Source organism: Phalacrocorax aristotelis, chromosome 17, assembly GCF_949628215.1.
Source record: "Phalacrocorax aristotelis chromosome 17, bGulAri2.1, whole genome shotgun sequence".
Classification (NCBI taxonomy): Eukaryota; Metazoa; Chordata; class Aves; order Suliformes; family Phalacrocoracidae; genus Phalacrocorax; species Phalacrocorax aristotelis.
In genome coordinates, this window is record NC_134292.1 from 1,239,599 (window position 1) to 1,264,419 (window position 24,821).

The window sequence follows — 24,821 nt, forward strand, 5'->3', positions numbered from 1 at the left end:
GACCTGGCAGGTGGAGACCTGTCCCCATGCCCAGGGACATGTCCCCACAGCCAGGGACCCATCCCCATGGCCAGGGACCCACCTGTTCCCATGGCCAGGGTTCTGTTCCCGTGCCCAGGATCCCATTGCCCAGGGTGGTGCAAGCAGGGGTGCAGGCAGGCCGGGGTGCTGCACTGATGCAGGCAGTGCCGAGCTCCCGCCCTGAGCTGTCTGGGGGAGCAACCCGGACATCCGAGGCCAGCACATGCCTCACTTTCTCTTTGCACCGCTCCGCAGGGCTGGGTGCAGGCAGGGCTGCCAGGAGGCTGTGCCAGGGGGGATAGGCAGAGCACAGAGGCTCTGCCCAGCTCAGTGCACCTACGGCCAAGGAATGAGCAGTGCTCCTGGCACAGGTACAGAAGGGGCCAGCCGGGACCACGGCCACCATCTTCCCGAGGGCCTGGCAGGAGGGACCCCTCGCCGCCGCCCTTCCTGGGATGGGAGCTGCTCATCAAAGGGCATTGCTCTGCTGCCAGCCAAAGGGCAGGTTCATGGTCTCTGTGCTCAGCTGCTCCGTGTCCCAGGGGGTCATTTAGGGGATATGCGGTTCCTGAGCTGCTGGGAGAAGGGGACCCCAGGAGGAGCGGGAGGGACAGGGCAGGGACAGGTGGATTAGGGCTGCCCTTGCAAAGACCATCCCTCCCCACAACCCAGCATCATGATGCAGACGTGCCTGCTCAGGGCAGTGGGATGGAGCTCGGCGGCTGTGCTGGGAGTGCTGGGGGTGGCCATCTTCCTCCTGGTCCTAACCCCGGTGAAGGATGCTGCCCTTCCTATGAGGAACAGAGTATGTGCCCCTTGGGACCTGGGGGAGCCTGGGAAAAACCACCAGCCGCTTTCCATCTCTCATCCTTCCATCAGCCCTGCCTTCCTCTCCACTTGCAAGTCTCCCCATAACCAGTCCAGTTTTTCAGGGCTTAACCTAATCAAGGTGGCACTGGGCAGAACAACCGCCCCCCTAAACCATGGTCCTGGCTCCTTGCTAAGGATGGGGGAGAGAAGAGCAGCCCCTCTCCTGGGAGCGGTCTGTCTGCCATGCCAGACACTTCCTCTGCTCTGTTTTCAGATATGCAGGTCACCTGGTGGGTTTACACCTCTCTCCTGTTGCTTTCTGCTGGCAGACTGTTAAAAAATAGTCAGGGTTTGTGAGATTTGCCACTCCCAAAGGTCTGGGAGCAGCTCTGGCAGCCTGAGCCCTTTGGGACATGCCTGGATTCCTCGCTGCTCTGCAAATCACCCTGCTGACCTGCACGTCTTCACTTTCTGAGCTGCAACTCCCTTGAATGGCTAAATCGGGGGGGGTTAGAGGTAGAGCGGGGCTGCTAAAGGGAGGTTAGATGTGAAAACATGTGCTGCTTGTGTTCATGCATGAGAAGAAACGGCAGAGGCTCTCAGAAACCCCGTAGCACTTGGTGCAGCCCTGAGCATACTATGACCCTGCTTCCCCTCTGCCTCCCCCAGTATGGCCTGGTGTTTGATGCCGGCTCCACGCACACAGCTCTCTACATCTACCAGTGGCCCGCAGACAAGGAGAATGGCCCCGGCATCGTCTCCCAGGTGGAGGCCTGCAAGGTGTCAGTGAGTGTGCCAGGACGTGTCTGTCCCTTTCTCCCAGCCTCGTGGATTGCTGTCCCAGATGCTCACAGCCTTGTCTGTCATCTGAGTCTTTCAGCCTGTGCTAGGCCAAAGGGAGATGCCCTGGTGGAAAAATCAAAATGTTAGGGGGGATGGTTTACACCTTAGGGAGCCCTACAGTAAGTGGGGGATCCAGAGGTGGATAAGGAATTTGGCCACCAGTTATCACGGTTTGTGGAGCCAGTCCAGTCTTCCAGCAGGTTGCTGTGCATCAACTTGCAGCTTGGGATGCTGGATGGGCAGAGTTTGCTCCTTCTCCCATGCAGCCACTTCCTTGGCTCTTCTCACATCTCTTCACAGATTCTTTGATAATGGGCGGCTTCATGTTCCCATGGGGCCTCCTAAAAGCTCTGCAGAAGTCCCTAAACATTACTGTGTTTATGCTGGTTTTTTGCATGCAGTTCCTAACTGCTCTTTGGGTCAGCAGTGTTCATTGTGGTATCTGTACGGCACCAAATACAATAGAGTTTTGGGCTGCGACTGGGACATCTGGATATTGCCAGGGAGGTCCAGAGAGCTTCCTGGGCCTGGGGAATGGGTGGACTTGTCCCCTGAAATGATATTTCCACCCCAGAGCCTGTCCCTACCCACCGCAGGACCATGTTGAGTCCTCAGATCCGATGCCAGCCTCTAAAAATAGGAACTCAAACAAGCCATGCAGAGGGCACCTCTGGCTGTGCGTATCGGCTCCACACGCCCTCCCAGCAGGACCAAGAGGAGCCTGCGCTTTTGCCAGGGAAATAAGGAACGGCTCCGTTTGTCAGCTGAGTACTGCGGGACTGGTTGGCCGCATTCGGGCAGTTCAGCCTCCCTGGGGTTAAGCGTGTGCTCAGCATCACAAGACGCACACCACAGCCCTCTGCCTCCACCCAGAGCAGGAGCTTGCAGCCTGCTCCTGCAGCGTGCCGTGGCCGTGCCGCGTGTGCCGCCTCCAGGCAGGTCAGCCCTGAGCACTCCCCTTCCAGGGACACCCTTGGCAGGGGCATGACTAGCCTGGCAAGATGGGGAAAAACCCCTGGGGGCTTTCTGGGTGAACGTGTGCCCCACTGCCCTCTCCCTCCTGGGTGGCACTGAGCTTGCTGCACTGCGGGGTGCTCTCTTGCAGGACCCGGCATCTCCAGCTACGCAGACAACCCGGCTGGGGCTGGAGCCAGCCTGAAGACCTGCCTGGACAATGCCATGAAGATCATCCCGGCAAAGCAGCAGCGGGAGACGCCCACCTACCTGGGGGCCACAGCGGGCATGCGGCTGCTGAGGTACTGCCCTGCCCGGAGCTGGCACCTCCAACCCCTGCCCCACCAGGCGTTTCTGCGTCGTCACCGGTGCAGGGGGCTGGGGGCACAGGGGTATGGGGGCTGCTGCCCAGGCAGGCCATGGTCATGGGCAGAGCACCCATGTCCGCAGTCCACCAGGCTGTCCGAGAGAGCCGCTCGCTGTGCCCACGGGGAACGCACCCAGTGCACTCTACCCCCAGCCTGGCAGCAGCCCCAGAGCTGGATGAACCTCCTTTGCCAGGCTTGCATTAACCTTCCGCATGCTCAGGCAGAGCCCGCAGGCAGCATTTTTAGGGAGACTCCCAGCGCACCAGTTGAGGGATTTGGCGCCTTTACCCTGTCTCTGAGCAGCCCTGATGCTCTGCAGAAGACGGCAGCCTCTTGCCGTCAGCCCTGCGCTGAAAGCTCCCCAGCCATTGCCTCCTCCACTGCATGGTATTTATCTCCTTCCCCGGGCAGGGACCAGAACAGCACCAAGGCCGAGCAGGTCTTTGCTGAGGTGGCCAAGGCCATTGGCGAGTACCCCGTGGACTTCCGCGGAGCTCAGATCCTCACGGGGAACGAGGAGGGCTCCTTTGGCTGGATCACTGTCAACTACCTGCTGGAGACACTCGTCAAGGTGCAGGCCGGGGGAGTGGGCAGAGGGGGTCCCCACTCTCTGCTGTGCTGCAGTCTGGACTGGGAAGCTGATACGCCTGTGTTCACCCTGTGCCAGGTCCCCGTGGGTGACTCCCAGTACAGGGCAGTGCTCCTTTACAGGCAAGTGGACCCACCCACTGGCAGGAGCTGTGGCTGGATCTCTGGACCTCTATGGGGCTTCAACTCAGATCATGTTCCTTCCCAGGACCTCCATTGATGACAGCAGTACGAGAGCCCTCCCTGGGCTGTAAGGGACCAACTACTCCATTGACACCCACAGCTGCCTCTGCTACAAGCAAAAGCAAGTGCTGAAGATGCTGATGGCCTCCTTACACCAGGTAACCGCCTCCAGCCTTGTGGTCATGTGCTGCAGCCTGCGCCCTGATGCCACTGCGTTGGGCAGGCAGCACCTGCTGGGTGTGACGGCCACTGGGCTCGGTGCCTTTGTGCAAACCCCAGTGAGGATGGTAGATACAACAGGGCTACCACAGCTGGAGCCATCCCAGGGGTGTCCCAACAGCAGGGCAGGACTGAGCTGAGATGGAGTCGGACCACCACAGCCTTCACCCTTCTCCTGCAAGGCTACAAATTCAACCACACAACGTGGCTTAACGTCTATTTTGTCCATCAGTTAGGAAAATACTTGACAGCTGACAGCTTCCATGCTTTGTGCCATGAAATGGCCTGCGCCCACCCTGCCACTGGCCCTGCCCTGTCTGGATGGGGGAGCAGGGGATAAGGGGGCAGGACGCTCCACTGCCTGTGCCCAGGGCAGCTCTTGAGTTACAGGCACCTGCTGGGACATTTGGCCTGGGACATTTATGCTCTTCCCCATCATGTCTCACTAACAGGGTATCTGCAGCCCAAGGTGTGCACAGATATAGTGGCTGTGGAGCAGGACCTGGGGGTGCAACAGCAAAGGTCTTCTTTAGCTCTCTGGCTTGCATAGTACTTTGCAGCCTTTCACATCCCTCTTTTCTGTCTGCACAGGTTGCTAACATAGATGTGGGCTGGACTCTGGGCTATGTGCTCAATCTCACGAACATGATTCCCTCAGAGACTCCCCAGAGAGTCATAGGGCTCCAGAGAAGCAAGTGGATAGCAGCCACAGTCTTACTGGCCATCATGCTCATCCTCATCTTCTGCCTGCTCACAGACGTATACTGCCAGAAAAACTCCGGTTACGAGAGTCTCCAGCAGCACTGGCTCCAGAGGCTGCTGAAGCCACTTAGTCCTTCTGCCACGCTTGTGTGAGGAGCTGCAGACTGAGGAATCATCCCCATGTGTCCAGGAGCTGTGAACTTGTAACACGGGGCACCTGAGTCCTGGCCTGGGCAGCTGGAACCAGCCCAGGCTTTAAAAAATCTTCCCTGTTGCTGTGTGCTGTCTGTTCTTCCTTTCCCCTCGCTACTGGTTGGAGGTGCTCTAGGAGGGAGGGGATGGCTGTGTGGAGCAGGGGCTCAGTGCTGGGGGCACAGGGATTGCAGTGATGTGGAGTGGCTGAGATGGTGGCACCAGTGGGGCAGGGAAGAGAAAAGGGGTGTCTGGCAGCAGCGGGATCATCACAGGGCTGGTTACAGCCTGCAGGAGATGATACCCAATGTGGGGTGGATGTGTCCTGCCCCATCCTGGGCGAAGAGCCCATGGCTGCTGAGAGGGTGGTCAAACACTGGAACAGGCTTCCTTGAGAAGTGGTTGATGCACCATGCCTGTGAGGGTTTAAGAGGCATTTCAATGATGCCCTTAATAACATGTTTTGACTTTTGGTCAGCACTGAAGTGGTCAGGCAGTTGGACTAGATGATCGTTGTATGTCCCTTCCAACTGAAAATATGCTATGCTATGCTATGCTATGCTATGCTATGCCAGCAGAGGGGCAGTGGCAATGGGCTATGGGAGAAGCTGGCCCAGTAGAAGGGACTCGGGCTCTGCCCAGCACTGGGAAGCCCTGTGAGGTGGGGGATGGCAGCAGGCCCCTGCTATCCTGTACAAGTTTCCTCTCCAGTGTGGCTGTACCCCATGTCTGTGCCAGGCAGATATCTCACCCTCCCTTTCCAGCACACAGGATGATTTGGGAATGCTACTGGGACATGTCAGGGGCAGCTTCTGGAGGGGCCCTTACATTTTTGAGGAGTCCCACTGGCAGCCAGTGGATGAGTGAGGTGAGAGACCCCAGCTCTCAGAAGCAAAAGGCTTGTCCTTGTGCCCTGCTGGCTCCTCTGAGGTCTGGCGGATGGGAGCACCTGGGCCCCTGGGAGACGGAAACAATAAAATCATAAAAGTTCAGGAGCAAACTGTCATTTCCCCATTTGACGACTTTTACAATGTTTATTTGCATGATGAGAGCCGCGAGATGCCTGCCTTTCTGCAGAGACACCAAAGATCAGCTCCTTGCCGTTGGGAGGCAAACAAGATGAATCACCCGCAGGGCAGACAATGAATGAGCAGAACCAAAGGCAAGCACGCAGTTGTGGGCAGGACACAGCTCAGCTGCATGTGCAGGGTCAGGGCGGGACTTGCAGCCTGCTGGAGTCTCAGCATGATACCATGGTGTCCAGTCCTTCTGCTGGTGGGACAGTCTGGTCTCCAGGAAGACACTCAGGAACATCAACCCGTTTATCCCAGAAGAAAAGGAAGACAAGATGAAATGGACCCTCTGGGGGGGCGTGGACCACACTTCTGACTTTGGGCGCTCAGTTTGTCTTCTGTCTGTCTCCAAGACCATCAGATAAGCCCAAATGATACACCCTCAGGAGAGCCGGCTGGGGTGCTGCAGAAGCTTGCATGCCCTCATTCTGGCAGACCTAGCAGGGACCTGCCTGGCTGTTGGCAACCGCGGTCAGACCCAGCACTGCACGAAGCACCCTGTCACCATGTGCCTGCAGCCATGCACTGACAGTCTGGCACTTGGGGAGCTCTTCCATGGCCAGGCTGGCTCTCCACAGCCCCATGTGTCACCCAGTGGGATGGAGGCCAGATCTGTAACAGGCATAGAAATGTAAGGAGGCAGATAGTCACGGCCGGGGTTCCTGTGGTGCATAAGCTGATCCCAGCAAGTCTCCACAGTAGTGGAGCTCCTCTGGAAACCTCACGTGGTGCCTATCTGCATGTTGGGAGCAGTCCCATGGGAGGCCAGACCTTGGTTCTTCAGTGCTGTAGAGATTAATGTGCTCAGCATTGTTGAACAATCCTCAGGCTACCAGTCCCACTGGCAGAAGTGCAGGGCACCACAGTGCAGAAAGCCCTCCAGCCCTGCCATGCTCCTGCCCTGCTCCAAAATGCAGCCAGGCTGCTACATGAACAAGAGCAGGAGCAGGGCAGCAAGCCCTAGGGCAAGGGCAAGGCTGATGAAGGTGACAGCTGTAGCCCACAGGGAAGGAATGTGCCCCTTCACCTGTGTCAGAGCCTCCGCCGGGATCATGTTGGTGAGGTTCAGCATGTACCCCAGCACCCAGCCGACGTCGGCGCTGCCCACCTGCCCGAGGAGAGAGGGGACGAGGAGTTAGGCCTGCAGGAAAGCCACGCTGATGATGCAGGGCCACCTACTCCTGCACAGCCCAAAGAGGGCACGCGGCCCCACACGCAGTGCTATGCTGGGATGTGGGGCAGGCAAGGCCTGCTGGACCGTGGCTCTCATGGCACCCCAGTGGGACGCTGGCTCTTTCCCCTGGCGCTGCCTTTACTCCTCCCACAGGCTGGGTTTGCTGCCTACCTTCATCTGGAAGAAGATGTTGTTCCAGCTGGTCTCGTTGAACTTGTAGGCATCAAGGAGGAGTGTGAGGATGTAGTTGGTGTTAGCGCAGTATTTAGGCAGTCGCTCAGGATTCTCTTTGGGGTAGCTAGAAGACAGCTGGGGTGGGGACATGTTTGGGGAAGGAGGGAAGTTATTTGCAGGAAATTTCCATGCAGGGACAATGCCCCCACAACTGCTGTGTGAGAGGCAATGGCTCTGCAGCCACCAGCATCCAGAAGAAGACTCCTGGACCAGGCAGGTATTTTGGATCTGTCCACACAGGCCAACTCCTTTGAGGACAATTTACTCTCCATGTGGAAACAGCAACATATTGGAGCTCCTTCTGCCCCATATTCTCCCATCTCAGCCTTCTTGTGCAAGCAAACCCTGCTCTCTGCCCCACGGTGGTCCTACCACACCTCTTGGCCTTATCCATCCCCATTTGACTCATCTCCAGAGTGGTGCCAGTAGCTGGCTTCCCTCTCACCATCTCCAGGGCTCCAGCCCCACCTCCATCCCCTGCTCCTGTGCTGGTGGGGAGATTTTTCTGCCTTCACCTGCCCTGGCTGCCCTTTTCCCAATGTTGCGTGAGCAAGGAGGGCCCCTGAGGGTGGGTGCAGGACAGTCCTGGCTCCCTCACAGACCTCAGGGATGGCTTTGCTGCGTAGGCCCCAGCTCAGCAACCAGGGAGCCTTGTCCTGGAGGGGTCCCTGCTCCTCTTCCTCACCCCAGGACCCCTTTGCTGTGAAGCTTTCCCACAGCCTCCCACCACAGGGAACGTACATCTTCCCAGCTTCTTGTGCAGAAATGCTCAATGGCCTCCCTGACAGCAGCCAACGACTGCCCCTCGGTCAGGTTGAGAAACTTGAAGTTATAGTAAAAGGCAGAGAAGGCCTGAAAGGCAAGAGGCAGAAATGCCATTGAGTTACAGTGGGGAACACCCCGCCCCCAGGCAGCTGCCCCCATCTCCCTCAAGGCAGGAGGTGGGCTTTGTCCTTCACTGGGTTTGTCCCTCTGTTGCATATTCCCAGGGCATCAACGTCCATGTCACAGCAGAGGTGACAGGCTGGCGGTGTGGGTGCCTGCTGGCTACAGCAGCACATCAAGCACCGGCAAAGCCTTGCCTGAAGGCTGCTGGCTAAGGTTTTTTTTTATTTTTTAACTGAAAACTTGGTTTTCAACTAGGCATCTGTTTTGTTAACATGGTCTCATTTGGACATCTGGCTGGAAAACCAGATGGTAGAAACCCCTGTTGTGCCCTGGGGCAGTGGTAATTTGGGTGCTTCTTACCCATTCTGCTGCGGGGAGGTGACAGTGCCATGGGGCACCAGGGGCATGGCAGCACCCGGGGACATGCTCTGCCCGAGAGGTGGGAGGACAGGATTTGCCTTACAATGAACTGGCCATTGACTGGGGGCTGGTAGATGCCATCGAAGGTGCAGTCCTGCCTCTGGCCGCATGCCGAGAAGTTGAACAGCTTCCTGATGGCAGCCAGGCACTCACTGGCATTGCCCCTGCCCTGCAGGGTCACATTCCCGACACCGAGGCTCAGGCGTGAGTCGCTCTGGTTGGTGCAGGGGCTGGTGCGGAAGGACGACAGCGAGATGGTTTCATTGTAGTCTTTTGGGTAACAAGGGTGATCAACTTGTGTGCCAGAGGACGACTCCTGGGAACAGCAAAATTGCAGGCTGCAGCCTCCTTCAAACCCTCTTGGTGGGCATACTGGGTGGCAGGGTTCACCCAGTGCTCGCCCCAAAGCCCGGGTGCAGGCATCTCCCACCTCCTCAGCAGGAAAAGACCCTCCTGCTGTTTAATCCTGGTCTTGTTGGCCATCTGCAGTCCCAGTTGGAGCTCAGCACTAATTCTCACCCTGATTTGTCTCATTCCCTCTCTCACGGAGGCAGACCGATTTCAGGGACCCAGCATGTCTCTCCCCAGGCCAGGAGGATCATGGTTTGGGGCATTCAAAGCCCTCCCCTCCCCAGCTCTAGCTCTGTCTCTAGCTCCAGCCCCAGCCAGGGACATCACCTGGGACCCTTCTTGGCTGTGCGGCATAAGCAAACCCTTCTGGCTTGCCAAGGCTGCTCCTCCTGATAAGACACAGCTCCGTGAAGTCCCTCTTCCCCTCTCACCTTCCAAAAAATGGCCTGATAAAGGTTTCTGGTTCACTTCTCTCAGGTCCATGCAGTCACAGAGTAGTTGAGGGGAGATATAAGGGTACCTGTAGAGTTGGTCACCTTAAAGCATGACCAACTAGATCAGGTTGCTCAGAGCCTTGTCCCATCAAATTCTGAACTTCTCCAAGGATGGCAACTCCACAGCATTTCTGGGCCCTGTGCCAATATTTGACAATTCTTATCGGGAAATACTTTTCCCCTGCATCTGGTTGGAAACTCGCATGTTCCAGCTTGTGCCCATCGCCTCTTGTCCTGTCACTTTGCACCTCTGAGAAGAGCCTGGTCCTGCCTTTTCTACACTGTGCGAGGCAGCTGTGTACAGCCAGAAGATCTCTCCCAAGCTGCCCCTTCTGACGGTTCCCATGCTCCTCTCCACATCGACATACCCGTGCTCCAAGGAGTCTGTACCTGCTTTCAGTCCCTGCTGACGCCTCTCTGGAAGAGCATTGCCTGTTCTTGTTTTACGCATTAAGAAGTCTGTGGTTGGCATCATGAGACCAGAGTCCAATTACCCCCCAGTTACCCTCTCACCACAATTAACTCCTTCGCCAGTCGCTTCAGCATCTCGTTCTGCCCGTAGCAGAGGTAGCTGTGTGTGTAGATGTTGTAGTTATACCCGTACAGCATGAACTTGGAGGCTTCATTCCAGTTTATCACTGAACCTTTGGGCATAAAGCTGATTTGAGTAGATGCTCCTCCAAGATCCAGCGCCCCAAAAATGTTGGCCGCCTCTGGATGAAGCCACATATGTGCTTTGGGGGAGTACTGCCAAGGCAAGACAGGAGAGGAAGAGGAGTTGTACACGGCTGGGCTTACTTGCTCTGAGCAAAATTCTCATCCCACTGAAGTCAATAGGATTTTGTTATTATATTCAGTGGGTATTCAATTCAATTATTACCCTATGTGATCCCCACTGCCTTCCCTGCCCAACCATCCCAGCCATTTATCAGAGCCAGAAAAAACAGAGATTGAACTGTCTGATGGTCAAGATGTGCCAACATGCTGTGGGCTCACATGGCTCTGAGACACTGCTCCTCAGACCAAAGTGCTGGTGGGCACCTGGCTTGGATGGGCTGTTCTTCCTGAGGAGCAGGCTGGTGCTGGCGCAAAGGGAAGGACAGAAATACTCCAACAGCCTGCACAGGAGCCCAACGGTGCCAGCACTGCTCTGAGCTGTGGTGGTGCTGCAAGAGAGGGTGGCAGGAAAGAGGTTTGGTTCAATCTTCCTTCAGACATTAAACCAAAACTGGGGCCTTGCAGCACCACACAGAGATGGACCTTCCCAGGGCAGCGAGACAAAGCCCCACTGGAGAAAACAGTCCCCACTGGGCTGCACGGCCAACCTCGCTGTCCCCAAGAGACCCTGTGCCCACATTGTATGGAGATGTGCCCCTAGCTCTTAACAGGGACCCCTCATTCCTGATTTCTCCCTCCTCTTTCACTGTAGACAAGCCAGAGGATAACTGGCTGCTCCTCTTAGGTCATTCCCGAAAGCCATAACCCAGACCTGTCCTTCTGTGCTAAGCAAGCTTAAGAAAAATCAGAAAAACTGTATTGGCAAAGGAGTGTGTGTTTCACCCTTCTCCCACCTTAGTGAAGGATTCCAGCAAGTAGTTGATGGTGATCCAGCCATAAGCTCCCTCCTCCTCTCCTGTAAGGATTTGAGCCCCTTTGAAAGCCACGGGGTACTGTTGCATGGTTTTAGCAACTTCGGCCAGGACTTGGTCTGCAGCTGAGCTGTTCTGTTCCCTAAGAAGGACACAAAGATCAGGCTACATACCCAGCTACATCAATACTACAGATGAAACACGAGGAAACAGTCTGGTTTTTAACCAGCTCCACATACTCCCGTTTTTTGCAACAAGCATTTTGTGTGAAAAGATGCTTACTGTTAGATGACTTGTCAAAGCTGCTCGTACAGCATAAATCCCAGCTGCCTAGACTTGGCATCACAAATCTAGGAGCAATAGCAATCTCATCCCTCCAGTGCAGCTTGACTGCGGTCACACAGAGGTTTTCCAGGCCACCCTTCCCTACCTAAGTATCTTCATAGTGCTGGAGGCCAGGGGGGATTGTGCTGCAAAACCCAGGTTTGAACTGACTGCATCAAAGCCAGGACTGGCTGCTGAGCTCACATGGGTCTTTCAGGAAGGTGCCAGCCTGGTTTCAGACCTCTGAGTGGGGAAATATGTCTTGGGGCTGCTGGCATGAGCTCACTCTCTGAAGCGAGTAACCTTCAGGCTATGACCCAGCTCCTTCCCAGGGAAGGGGTTTGATTGCCAGGGCACAGAAATAATGTTAGAGATATTCCAACCATAAAACCAAGAACCATGAAATGAAGGTTGACATTTGAAGAGAGCTAAAACAAGCTGGTGAAAGGTTAGGGCAGTTCTCGCAGCACCCTGCTGCCTCCTACCTCTGCCCCCTTGTCCACCAGCACCCATCCATCTGGGCAGATGGCACATCCCCTGGTGGCATATCAACAACCTTGTATTTAAGGAATTTAAGGAATAATGAATAGCAAACAAAGAGCTCTGGGAAGCATACCTTGCTTGGAACTGGGCATGCAGCACCCTCCTGGGAGGTGGGGTCCCAGGATGACAACAGACACCTCTGAGCAGCCTCTCTGCCCCAGGGCCAGTCCCCACGGGGCTGTCTCCTCCCCACTCCCCAGTCACTTGGTCATGGCAACATGAGAGGGGGGAGCTCCTGGCAGCCTGGCCCTGTGCGGGACACTAGTCCTGGCAGTGGCTTCTTGCAGCGCCATCACTACTCCGTCACCCCCGCACCCCACAGTGATACCTCAGTAACCTCATGCCTGCTGTTGCTCCGAGGTAAGCTGGGACATCCTTCTGTTTTGCAGCTGGAATGACCTTCAGGGCTTTATCCATGCACTCTCTTAGGGAATCACCAGCTTTCGGGGGATCATTGGCATAGCTCGATATGCCTTGCCCTGGAAGAGAGTCAGGCTGGGACAAGCTGACAGGAATGGCTGGGGACAGGCATGTGGGAGCAAGAGGACATGGGGCAGCAAGGCCCATCACCTTTTAGCAACAAAGGGTGCTTTGCCTGGCTTCTCTGAGACCTGACTGACCCACACTTACATTCCTCTCCCATGGCTTCCCCACATCTCCCATGCTTTCAGCAGTGTTCCCAGCTCTATAGATGAGACTTTCCACAGCCAGGACAGCAGCTTGGGCAGCTGGGGCAGTCCAAGGTGGAGGAATGAAAACTGAGCGCAACACCAAGGTGCTTCAGTCCCACCAAGCGTGCAGGCACTACGTGGTGCTGAGGGCCCTCCAACCATGGATTGAAGCCAGCGGGGAGGCAGGGACCGCCCTGCCCACAGCCAGGGCTCCCCACCATGCCAGCAGTGCCAGCCCGATGGACAGAGCTGCCCAGTGTGGGCAGGCCAAAGAGAGGGAGGGCCAGGTCATCCCACCCACCACAAGAACACACAGGGCATCCCCGAGCAGGGGTATACTGACCCTGGGCATCACAGGACAAGGTCTGGCTGACCACACCAGTGTTGTTCTCCTTGTCTGAATCCCACTCATAGACAAACAGAGAGGTGTGGGATGAGCCTGCATCAAACACCACCCCATACTGGAAGGAAAAAACAAGAAATCACACTGGCAGGAGGAGCAGCAGCCTGCCCTTGGTCCCGCCATGGCCCTTCCAGGGTCATGGGGCCAGAGGATGCCCCAGAAAACATCTCCCTAGGGCATGGCTATCTGCACTGTGGCAGAGCAGAGTGGTGACAGCGCACGGCCTCAGCATGGGCATGTTTCATGGAAACTGAGGATTTTTTTCATTCCCTCTCCTGAGGTCTGTGCAGCAATGACAGCTCACACAAATATTTTCTTGGGTTTTTTTCATGCTTTTTTATTTTCTGTCTTGGTTACCTACCTCTTTTGTCTACACTGGTCCCACCTTGGGGCCAGCAACTCCCTCATCTTCAGTGCTCTCTGCTACCTCCATGGTACCCAGCCTGGGCAGGGACTGGCATGGCCACACCAGCCCCAGTCTAGCAGCACCCAGCTGTGTGTCTGTCCCACATAAAGCCCTCCACCTCACCCTAAAACCACGCCAACCCTCTTCCAGCAGCCAGGGTGGGATGCCAAGCTGCAGGGGAGGGATGGGGAGGAGCCATGATGCTTGTTCTGTTGTGTGAGTGGGTTAGGACAAGGCTGGTGGGAGCTGGCAGGAACAAAGGCCATGTGGAGGCATATTGCCCTGCGGTGCAGTGCCTTGGGAGGGCAGAGGAAGTGGGGCAGGGCTTTTCCCTACCCATCTGCCCCAAGGTAATCTCCTCAAAACACATCAAGCACATAGCACAGTGACCAGTTTCAGACAAGGCTTCCCCCCTAACTTCAAGGTGGCCAGGCTGTAATTCTTCTGCCTGCATCTTGAGGTGGGAAGAAAACACCCACCCAGCTACTGCGAGGCAGGGCCTACTGACCACTCTTCACCTCCTGACCCTGAAGATAAGCCGTTGTCTCTGAGCACCTGCTCAAGGTGACCGATCTCTGCAGTGGTGCTTGGGGACCCTCTTTTGGGCTCACCTTGACCGTGGGTGGCAGGGTGACATCTTCAATCTTCACCAGGCTGAGGATGAGGGCGATGATGGAGAGTGTGATCAGCACGCCAATGATGGCAGTGGTGAAGTGCTTCTTGTTAGTGAACATCGTGGTGAAGGCTCCTGCAAACCCAAACACGGGAGAAAGGTGGTTGGACCCAGCCAGCTGGGAACAAGGCAGGTCAGTGAGAGCAGCAAGGAGATCACCTCTGAAAGCTGTCCCCAGGCTGACACTAGCTCAGGCTGTGTAACTTGGAAATCCTGGTGGATAATCAGATCTTTCCTCGGGAAAAGCAATATTAGGATAAAACCGGGGGGCTGGAGGAAAGAGGGATTGGATGCCCTGCAGCCTGGCACAGCCATGTCGGGATCACAACAGTCCTCCAGGCCCCGCACCCACTCCTTCTTCACTCAACACTACTGGGAAGGATCAGGGCCAGGAGGAGGAAAAGAAGCACTGCACCAAACGGGAGAGCATGGGGAACAGCAAAAAAAGCTTAATGTGAGATATTGTAGAAGGAGAAGGTGATTTTCTTTTACAAGATGTAAGCAAGGTCAGATCACCTGCTGGCAATCCCAGACCTGTGCACCCAGCAGCACCCAGATGTGTGTGCCCAGGTAGGATCTCTGAGAACTGACTTGCAAGTCTTTGCTGTGGCTCTGGGCTCCTCTGCTGCTGGCAGCAAACCCAACTTGGTCTTGCCTTTTATATCCTTTGGAAGTGGATACTGCTTGAAATTTTTTTCCCAGACCTCATCAGCCTTAGGCAAAACTCTTGAATATCTGTTCCCTTGTTTGTCTTACAGGTGTATTTATGGCATAATTTTTTCTTAGGGCATCTTCCTTATCACCTTATCTTCAGCCAGTTAGTTCCCCCTCCTCATTTGAATGAAATCACACATAGAAGCCCTGCAGCAATTAGCACACACCTCTGCTTTTAACTGTTGTCCCCCTGCTTCTTTGTACTTTTACGCTCACTCACACATTTCTGTTGTCTCTTTGCTCTCACCAGTCTTAGTATTTCCATTATGAGTCTTTACAAGGTCTGTAAGAGGTGAGAGTGATATTTCCAGTATCCAATGCCCTGAAATCACACACAGAGTGGTAGGTGCCTTGATAATAAGTTTTATTACAATGACATGAAAAATCACATCAGAGGAGGAGGATGGCCCTTCCATGGGGGTCTCAGCAACATTCACTGTGCTTTGACAGGGGAGACACGAGAGGCCAAGAGTGCCAGGACACCATCATAGCCCAGCTGGGACTGCGGTCACCCCTTCCCTGTGAGTGGCCCACCCTCGAGCTGCTCCTGGGCTGGGGGTCCCTGCAGAGACGGTGACCCCAAGGAGAGCCAGGGGAGTGGGGAGGGCTCAGGTTCCCACAGCCCCCAGCTCCACCAGCAGCCTCCCATTGCTCTGGGAATGCGTTCAAGGCTCAGCAGCACAGGCAGGATATCCCACCTCAGCCACAGAGCCCCAGCACCCCTGCCCTGGGATGAGGAGGGCTGGTGGACACCAGGACCTGCTCTCTCTGGGCAATACAGTGAAGCTGCTTCCTGCTGATTCAGCTCCCCAGTATGAGGCTGCCAGGGCTATCACAAGGGTGATCTCGATGGAAGGATTCAGTACCAAGCTTCCGTATCTCAGCTGAGTCAAACATCCACCAAGATGCCAGAAGGGAAATGTGTGCTGGGGAGTCCTCACTGCATGTGACCTTCCCTGCAGCTGGAGGGATGGTGGTTTAAGAGGTCCCACTGTGTGCACTGAAAGTACCACCCTGTGAAATTGGGGGTGCAGCAGTCCCCCGGTGCTCTGTCTGAGGACACATCTATCTGCAGCTTGGACACAGCTGGGTGGCACAGACCTCTTCCCATGGCAACCTCCTTTGCAGTGGCTTGTGGTGCAGTGAGGTGGATGCCTGAGGCCCAGAGAGTGCCACGACTCCTGCATTCCCACCTCCACACAACACTTTGGACTCACATGGCTTCACTGGAAGAGAGTGAATAAGTGCCCGCTACCTTCACAAGTCTGGAATTCCCCTGCAGACTGCACAGCAGCTGGGTCAGGGCTGTCCTGAGCAAGGGGGACTCGTCAGCATGCAGGACAGAGGGACACCGACCAGCCCTGGTCCCTCCGGGACATGCAGCACTGCACGGTGGCTGTATGCACCCAGAACCAACCAAACCCTCTAGCTCCTGCCTCCAAACCCGGACTGAGCAACCCTTCTGTTTACTTTTCCTGATCCTTCTGTAGTAAAGAAATAGTTCCAGAGGTTATATGATAATATCTTAATTGCATCTCATGCCAGAAGGACAGGTAATGATTTCCCAGCTGGGAGGGATTTCCCTTGGCTTGTGGTAACTCCATCCACTCATCCCAGGCAGCAGGACTGTCTGAGGTGCTGTTTCTGTCTCTGTTCCCAAGAATTTTGGTCTCTTTGCCAGGCTCAGCCCTTTGGCGAACCTGCTGCCACCCGCCTGGGACAAGCCTAGCCGGGAACAGCCCTGGTCCATGTGAGCACAAGGGCAGTGAAAGACAGACCTTGCTGGGACTAAGCTGACACAGCATCAACTGGCCATGGTGCCTGGGTGCAGGGTCCCCTGGGATGCTGAAGGAAGGGATGGATGGGAGTGCCCCAGGTCTGCATCCAGCCTGGGGCTTGTCCCAGTAGGGGACTGGGGTGCAGCTGGGGCCACACGTGAAATGCAAGCTTTGCAATGCTTCCAGGTTCACCAGCACAGCTTCTGAGAGCAGTGGACCCCTCATGAACATGGTGAGTGGGACAACGCACTCAGGCAGGTGCGGATGTGTACCGTCACAGGGACACACGGCCCCATGGTCCCACCCATAGTCTGTAACCCCACTGGTTACTCAAGGGATCCGGTCCCTTGAGGAGCTGTGTTCAAGGGGGCCTTGGAGCAGCCCTGGTGCTCTGGAGCTGCAGCAGCCCTCAGCCACCCATCCTCCATGGACCTTGTCCTAGCAAGAATGGCAGGACCAGGCTCAGCCATGCTCCTGAGCTGGGCAGAGCCCCAGAGGGTTGGAGATCGGGGCCAAGCTGGTGAGAGCACCTTGTGGACATTACTGATCAGAGCACGGACAGCCACACCCAGCAGCGCTTTGCTCGCCATGTGGTGCACTGCTTCCTTTTCACATGGGCAGATTTGTCCATTTCCTGCACAGCAGCTGTACACCTCGCAGCCATGAGCGTGGCCAGGAGACATCCCCCATCTGCCCAAGACCTTCATCTACCTCCTGGGGTCCTGAGCGTCCACCTCTTTTGGGAGAACATGTAGATGTGCAGGAGAACCAGTTTCACCAGCACTTTCCTTGAGCAAACAGGTCGTCTGGGTGCTGAAGGCCTGGAATGGCTTGGGACAGAGCTGCGGGATGGGGTTGTGCCCAAGCAGAGGGCATGTTGCACATGGATGACTCAAGGAAACTCTGGTTTCAGGGGAGCTCCTCCATGTATTGTAGCTCTCCTCCTCCCTGAAACCCAGCAGGAGCTGCAGAGCTCTGAGCTGCCCCAGCCGAGGGGGAACAGGAACCCCCATTCTCCCAACACCCTCTTCCCTGGGCCCCATCTACAGACCCCCGCGGTCTGGGCTGGTGGACAGATGTGGATACAGGGGTGGGAGCCAGGACACAGGCTTTGCTGGGAGAGGTAATATTAGCTATAAATAGTTCGGCTAAAAAATCAGATAAAAGTTAATACTTCTTCAGTTTATGCTAGATATTCCTGAACCAAGTCACAGGTAATGGATTAATAATTTTGTTGACAATATCCTCCCTTCAAAAACTTTAGGGCAACACAAGGATAACACTGGGAGGAGGCACGGCAAGCTGTGGGGGAGGCAGAGCCCGTGAGCCCCAACGGGACCAGGTGGAAGGCTTGCTGGAGAACATCTTCCCAGACATGCGTCGCATCCCCAGCATACGTCATTGCACACAGTCCGTATTGCACCAGTGCCTGCTCCCTTTGTAGGCTCCCAAAGAGGCCCCTCAATTAGCTAATTAGATAAGTACCGTAGCTTTTACCTCCTGCTGAACAGGCTGAGATCCAGCATCTTCTCCTTGCACCTTGTCACTCCAGGAGGGAGAAGGCTGTTTCCCTTCTTGCCCACACCTGCCCCATGTGCAGTGCCCTGCACCTCTCCCAGGCAATGCTGCTCCAGCTGGGCTCTGCCAAGGTGACAGCACCCCAGCTCTGTGCACATACACCTGGCCCTCAGTTTTCTTCAGATAATCCCGCCCAAGAGGGTGTCTGTCTGTTAAAACATAGGCTGGGTCTCAGGGCGATGTGGCGCCCGAGCGTGGAGCATCACAGGGCCTGGAAGGGCCGTGGGGTGCCTGGCCTGCGGGAACACCTGCTCTCAGGTGGCTGCCCTTGGGTCCCTGGTGCTGACGAGCCCCAGCCCTGTTTGCCTTCAGGGATGTACTCTGGTGAGAGCTAAATGTACTCTTTGCTCATAACCAAAAAAGTGACCTAAATATCTCATTCTTCTGACTGCAGGTGGACAAATCTGCTAGTTAAGTATAGCTAAAGTACACACACACCCCTATTTGATCTGATTTTCACATATATTTCTTTGTGACCCTTGAAATGACTCTGAGACCCAGAAGGAAGTTGCCAGGCTGGTGCAGGGACTCTGCAGGGTTCAAGCCCAGCCACTCCTGCCAGTCACTGAGATGACTGGTGTTTATGAAAGGAGATCCCCTCCATTGCTAACTTCTTCCCTGTGCCTTCTGAAAGGAAAACACCTTGACTCAGGGCCAAAAGAGAGTTTATTATTTCCTTCCATTTAATTTCTGCACTACAAGGTCACCCCAGCTCTGGCCGTGGGAGGTGCAGGCAGTGGCTCTGTGTAGGTCCCATGTCTCTGTGTGAGATGTACTGCACACTCCTGCCTCCTGTTCCCCTTCCAGAGGCACCCCAGGTCTTGCTGCGATTTGTCCCAACAGGGATCAGCTCTGGCCCTCTGTTCCAGTCTGATTCCAGTAAGAGTGGTGGAACTGGGCTGATGTAAAGCTGCCTTTGGGATGCCCATGCCTGTTGTTCCCAGCTTGCAAACAGACCTTTCCTCCCCCCCACTGTCTTTCCCAGTCTGTATCATTAAACATTCCCCAGGTGCCCTGACTGTGGCTGTCTTGGTGCTGCCTCTCAGCTGTGGGTGTTCTGGGTCAGGGACATGAGCCTGGAGCCAGCCCCTTGCCAGCCATGGACACCCTAGTCCATTCCCCTTCCCTGTGCACAGTTACAACATAGCAGGTGTTGGCCCTGAGGCAGCGCTCGGATGTGCCTTAGCACAACACCTGCATCCTCGCAAGATCCACGAGATTAATGATATCAACAAAAATATCAGTATTTAGATATTGGCAGTGGAGCTGGCTGAGCCCTGCAGGGCAGGGTACCTGGGGAATGAGTACCAGCTCCCTGCGGGGAGGGGGATGTGCTGCCCAATGCTGTGGTGATGGGCTCCGTGTGTGCTGGGATGGAGGGATGTGGAGGTGGGATGCTCCAAGAGGTTGAGGCTGTTAGTTGCTCGCTCACCAGCTGTGCTGCCTGGGGATGAGAGCACCAAGGTGGAAGATGAGTTTGGGGTGTCTCAGATGTGGCTCACAAGAGCCCCAGGCATGAGCTCACCTCTGGCCCTGGGCATCCTGAAGGTTTTTTCCTTCCTGAGATCAGGGAGTACAGGAAAACAAGGTAAAGCGCCCTTAGGGCAGGATTTTCACTTTCACTAGTGTCACAGAGAGTCCATGGGGACAGCATGGGAAGGAGACTGAGGCAAGCAGCTCTGGAGATGTTTGATTGCCTCCAATGCAATCAACAGGGCGATAAGGAAACAAGGCAGAAGGTGAAAGGGTGACATGATGGAGGTGTCCCTCAGCAAATGCTGGAGGATATTTGCAGGAAACCAAAAAACCCTTTGGCTGTGGGAGGTTCTCCCTTGAGCTGCCAAACTGGTTTGGACAAGGGCAGCCAGCACTATGGCGGAGCCAGCTCCGCCTGCCATGGTGGTGGGTGATCTGTGGGCAGCCACACTCTCTTGCCCCCTGCTAGGTCATCTCATGTCACTAAGCTGTGGCACTCTGCTACACCTCTTTCTCCTCAAAGCCTCAGCAAAGCTTCTGAGAAGCTGCTCCAGGGAGGTCACCATTGCTGCAGCCCCCCTTTCTTCAGCCTTTCCTCTTCCTTGTGCCCCTGCCATCCTGGCTGCTCCCCTCTGGGCTTTTAGCCCTCGCTCCACACTTCTCATCACATCTTTCTGAGAGCGGTGACTCAAATGGACTTGTGCTTTTGACCACAGCTTTGCCAACTCTCTAAATGATTCTGTAAAAGTTATAGCTGAAGTCCTGGGAACACCAACCCTGAAACTGTGGGCTGCAGCTGCTCGGGGCACCCACGTCGGGACAGAGACTTGTGTGCTCCTAAGGTGACATTTGCTTTTGTACACACTGGCCATTAGCCAGGGACACTGTGAAGCCACCTCTGTATCCCACCTACCCAGCAGCTAGCCAGGCCATGCTGTGACCCTTCCTAAGCATGATACCTTGTGCTTACCCTCTCTCATCTCCAGAGTGGCTGTCACCCATAAGAGAAGGCTGTCGGATTGGGGTAGCATTGTTTCTTGACAAATCTAGATTAAACACTACTTATCGCTTCATTTTCTAGGTGCTCTCCAGTAACTTTTTGACTGCTTGTCCCAATGTTCCCAGCAGCTAGAAGCTGAGCTAAGAGGGCTGTAGTTTGCCATTGCCTACACACAAGTAAGACATGTCTCTGACATGGGAGCTTATTGAAAAAAACCCACAAATCCAAAGCTAAATTATGAGGATTCAGGAAGAGCTGGGACGCTGGACTGCAGGCAGGTCCACAGCTCTGAGTGGAGCACGTGTGGAGGCAGCCCCAGGCAGGGGTGACCCACAGCTCCTTGCCCCGCAGGCAGGGCTAGGAGGCTGTTCTTGGCAGGGCTGCCAGGCTTCTTCCATTTTCCCGGCAGGAATGGCCTGGCACAGGCAGCCAAGCCTCTTATCTTGGTCAAGGGAATTAGTTTGTGCATGAGATAACCAGACTACACTGTTACCACATGCCGGACCATGATTCGGCATCAGCACTCACCACATGAAGCCCGTGTACTGCTGGCTGAGGAAGTCACCCAGAGGAGCTGCTGTGCTGCAAATGTTGCTTTTGCCACCCCAGACCACCAGCCAGGCTTTCCCGGGATGCAGGAATGTACGAGCTTTGGCAAGATGGGTGGGATTAGTGTTCCCATTGCCGTTTGGGAGCCCTAAATAAAAAAGCTAGAAAAACAGCAAGGCACTGATTGCACTGGGTGGCATGAAAACCAGACCAGCAATGGATGTGTTTGAGGCAGTCAGGGTGGTGGTCTGGAGGGCTCTGGGTGCAGAGGAGGAACTATGGGGACTTATCCCTTCAAGGCACAAATATGCTGCTTGTAAAGCCCCATTCTGGGGTGCCGGGATGCTGCTGAACTGCACTAGAGCAGCATGCAACAGCCGGCTTCCAGCTCAGCCCTGCAGTCAGTCTCACCTGCCACCCAGACTGAAGCAAGCTTTGCCCCCAGCAGCCCCCAGCATGGCTGACGCACTGTGGGGGCAGCCGCAAGGAGCAGGGGCCCTGGCTGAAGAGGGATTTAGATGTCTTGCACCACAAACTCCTTTGCAAGTCTTTGGAGTGATCCAAGTGTTAGAGCCAGCAGAGGAGGCTCTAGGGCAGTGGTGATTTGAAACATGTTTCAGCCAATTTAGTGGTAAAAATCTAACTTTCACTTCCATGAATCAGGACATATCATAAAAGACATGCCCGGGCCATCCTGGCTGCTCCCCTCTGGGCTTTTAGCCCTCGCTCCACACTTCTCATCACATCTTTCTGAGAGCGGTGACTCAAATGGACTTGTGCTTTTGACCACAGCTTTGCCAGTTCTGGCTGTGGAGTTAGTGTTTTGGCTGTGAATGCTTTCAGCCTCTGAAAGTTATCAAAGACACAATAAAAACCAAGGCACGGGCAGCCTTGGCTCCTGGCATGGCTGGAGACCTGCCTGCAGCCAGCAGCTTCCAGACAGTCACTGCGTCTCAGCTAGACCCCAAGGAAGGCTGTAAAAGCCAACACAGCTAATGCATGACAAATTCTGGGATCACTAAAGTCAGCCACTGTCCAGGATGTCATGTAATTCCCAATCCTGACACCTATGTGTTGTCTATATGTCTTCCACAAGTGATAAATCTTTCCAATCTCATTGACTTGCTCTTGACTCTACAACCCTCTGAAAGATGTTCTGCCACCCCTGGTTTCCTTCCAAGCGTGTCTTGGCCATGGCTCCCGTGTCCCTGAGCAGCAAAGATGCAGCTGAAGGGACGGACTAGTGAAGGGGAGGTAGGTGCTCTGGGAATGGGAAGTGAGGTGTCTAACCAACCTCTGAGCAACAAGGGGCGAAGCTACCTTCTGCTATGTTTGGTGGTAAAATACCCATGCCAGTCCTTGCTCCCCTGACCCTTCCACGTGGACTTGTGGGTGGTCAACAGCTTCTCCCAGTCAGGACTTGCAAGACTTGGCTTTACTTTTGGGGAAGTTCTAGCTATCACCACATGGCAGGACCGCTCCGGAGACACAGTCCACCTCCAGGTCCCAGGGCTCAGCCTCCAAGCCGTGGCACCAGCTGTGCCACCCAGTCCCATAGCTCCATATCTCCCAGCATCAGCTTGTCTGTGCTGGACAAACGGCACCCCCCAGCCTCAGGCTTTTCTTGTTCTCCCACACCATCCTCCTCTCAGCCACCCCACGCAGCCTTGCCCTCATACTGTGGCTTCTGTTCCCACGAGCCCTGGGCAAGGCAAGGCACTGCTCAAACCTCAAACCATAACCCCAGGGTCCTTCCAGCAGAGCAGCTCCTAGCTCGTGACTGGGAGCCATCCACTGCATCGGGATGCTAAAGAGGTCACAGGGTCCCCAGGTGCTGCCCATATCAAAATGCAGGTGGAGACGGAGGTCCCTGGGACCATTCCCAGCTGTCTCCTTTAGGAGCCCTCATGTCCCTGTGGTAGCTCAGGTCATCCTTGCCCTTCTTGTGCATGAAGCCCAGCTGAGCTGACCCAGGCTGGGCTCTGCTCTGGAGGTGCCATATGGACATGATGGCACCAGCTTCATCTCCCTACAGTGGAGCCATCTCCAATTTCAGCTATCTCTCCAAGGGCTGCTCCTGTCCCAGCAGGAGCTGGGACACATGGAGCGGGGTGACAGCCAGGGCCGGTACTGTCCCTCTGTCAGGGTGATGCTGGTTCAGCAACCAGGTGGGGCTGCGCAGAGACTCCTTCCCCACTGGCCCCAGGGGTTCGGAGGGGCGTGGGGCTGGGGCACCCACTGGGGTCCGCAGGACCAGCACAGGGAAGCTGCGCCGCTCCCCCAGCATGTCTGCAGGGCTGGGAGCGAGCCAGGGCACTCCCCTAACACATGCTTTTAGCCAGGGGCTGCAGTTGGGTTTGGGAAAGGCCCAGCTGGCAGCGATATCCAACTCACCTGCTGCAGCAACAAAAATAAATCCAGAGGTGAGATTTTTATCTTTGCCCAAGCCTATTCCAGCTTGTAAAAGAGTCTGTTGGCCCAAGGCTTAAGGAGCCTCCCTCCCCATGCCAGGGAGCGCCAGGGACCCCACAGCTTGCACGGGGCAGGGGACGGGTGTCAGTGTGTCCGTCCCCTGAAGCCGTGCGGGCTGGCGGAGGGTGCAGCAGGATTTCACTGAGGAGGACACTGCCAGAAGCTTTGTGTGGTCACATCGCCCTGGCCACAGGCTGGTGTGCCAGAACTGCACGCTGCTGGGGCGCAAGGGCAAATGCCCCAGGAGGTTTTGTTGCAGGGCTTGGTGGCCCTGGGCACATTAGGTGACTCCTTTGCACGAGGAGGGGAAGGGATATATCTGTCCCCGGGAAGGGATATGGCTGGTCCTGGATGCCAGGTAATCCCCACAAGCCCTGGCCACGCAGGCAGCCCCCGCACCCCCATCAGAGCAACACCCCAAGTGCCAGAGTTTGACAACGTGCCACCCCTGCATCCCTAAACAGACCTAGGAGCTTGCCTTACCTTGGAGGAGCACAGCTGGGAAACGCTGGTTGCTGGCCCTTCCCCAAGGCAGCTGCAAAATGCTGGAAAAGCAGCTTGCAGGTGAGCGCAGCAGCACGCAGGTGGATGTGGCACCGTCCCCCCTGTGTCAGGCACCACACCCCGGTGACGTGCTGTTTGCTTGGTTGAGGCTGACCGTCATGGGCAAGCCCCACCAGTGCTCAGCAGCAGGAAACAGCCCCGTTCCTCTGCAAAGCATTGCGGTGAGGCTGAAGGATGCCTCAATTGTTTGATCTTTGTGGGTTTTTTTGTTTTTGTTGGGGTTTTTTTGGTTGTTGTTGTTTGTTTGGTGGTTTTTTTGGCTTGCCCCTTCTTTGGTTTAATTAGCTGGGTGGTTGGGGAGCTGTGGGAGAGTCCAAAGGCACCGATCAGTCCACAGGGCAACTCAGTGAGTGTCCCCTCCTGACTCAGTGGCTTTGCTGCTCTTCCTGTTCCTCTCTGCCTTTACCAACTGCATCCTCCACCCTCTGCGCCTCCAGTTCTTCATGCCCGTCAGCAGGCACTGGCTGTCCCCCCAGCCTCGCTGCCCTGCTCATGAGAGCCCCATGGCCCCTTACCCCAGCCCTCGCCCTCCCTGGACCCACACCAGTGCCTCGGCAGCTGCTGGTA

The 24,821-nt window shown here is 55.6% G+C and overlaps 1 protein-coding gene across 1 annotated transcript; it reads right to left on the reverse strand.

The window, feature by feature from the left end:
- Positions 1-5,871: 5,871 nt before the first annotated feature.
- LOC142065566 (ectonucleoside triphosphate diphosphohydrolase 8-like) lies at positions 5,872-24,296 on the reverse strand. Its single transcript, XM_075111812.1, has 10 exons — positions 24,174-24,296; positions 14,062-14,198; positions 12,985-13,102; positions 12,299-12,449; positions 11,086-11,245; positions 10,028-10,261; positions 8,713-8,985; positions 8,103-8,213; positions 7,299-7,436; positions 5,872-7,061 (listed from the first exon to the last, which is right to left on the reverse strand). The coding sequence occupies exons 2-10, from the start codon at positions 14,182-14,184 to the stop codon at positions 6,879-6,881; spliced, it is 1,491 nt and encodes a 496-aa protein (XP_074967913.1). The 5' UTR covers positions 14,185-14,198; positions 24,174-24,296; the 3' UTR covers positions 5,872-6,878.
- Positions 24,297-24,821: the final 525 nt, after the last annotated feature.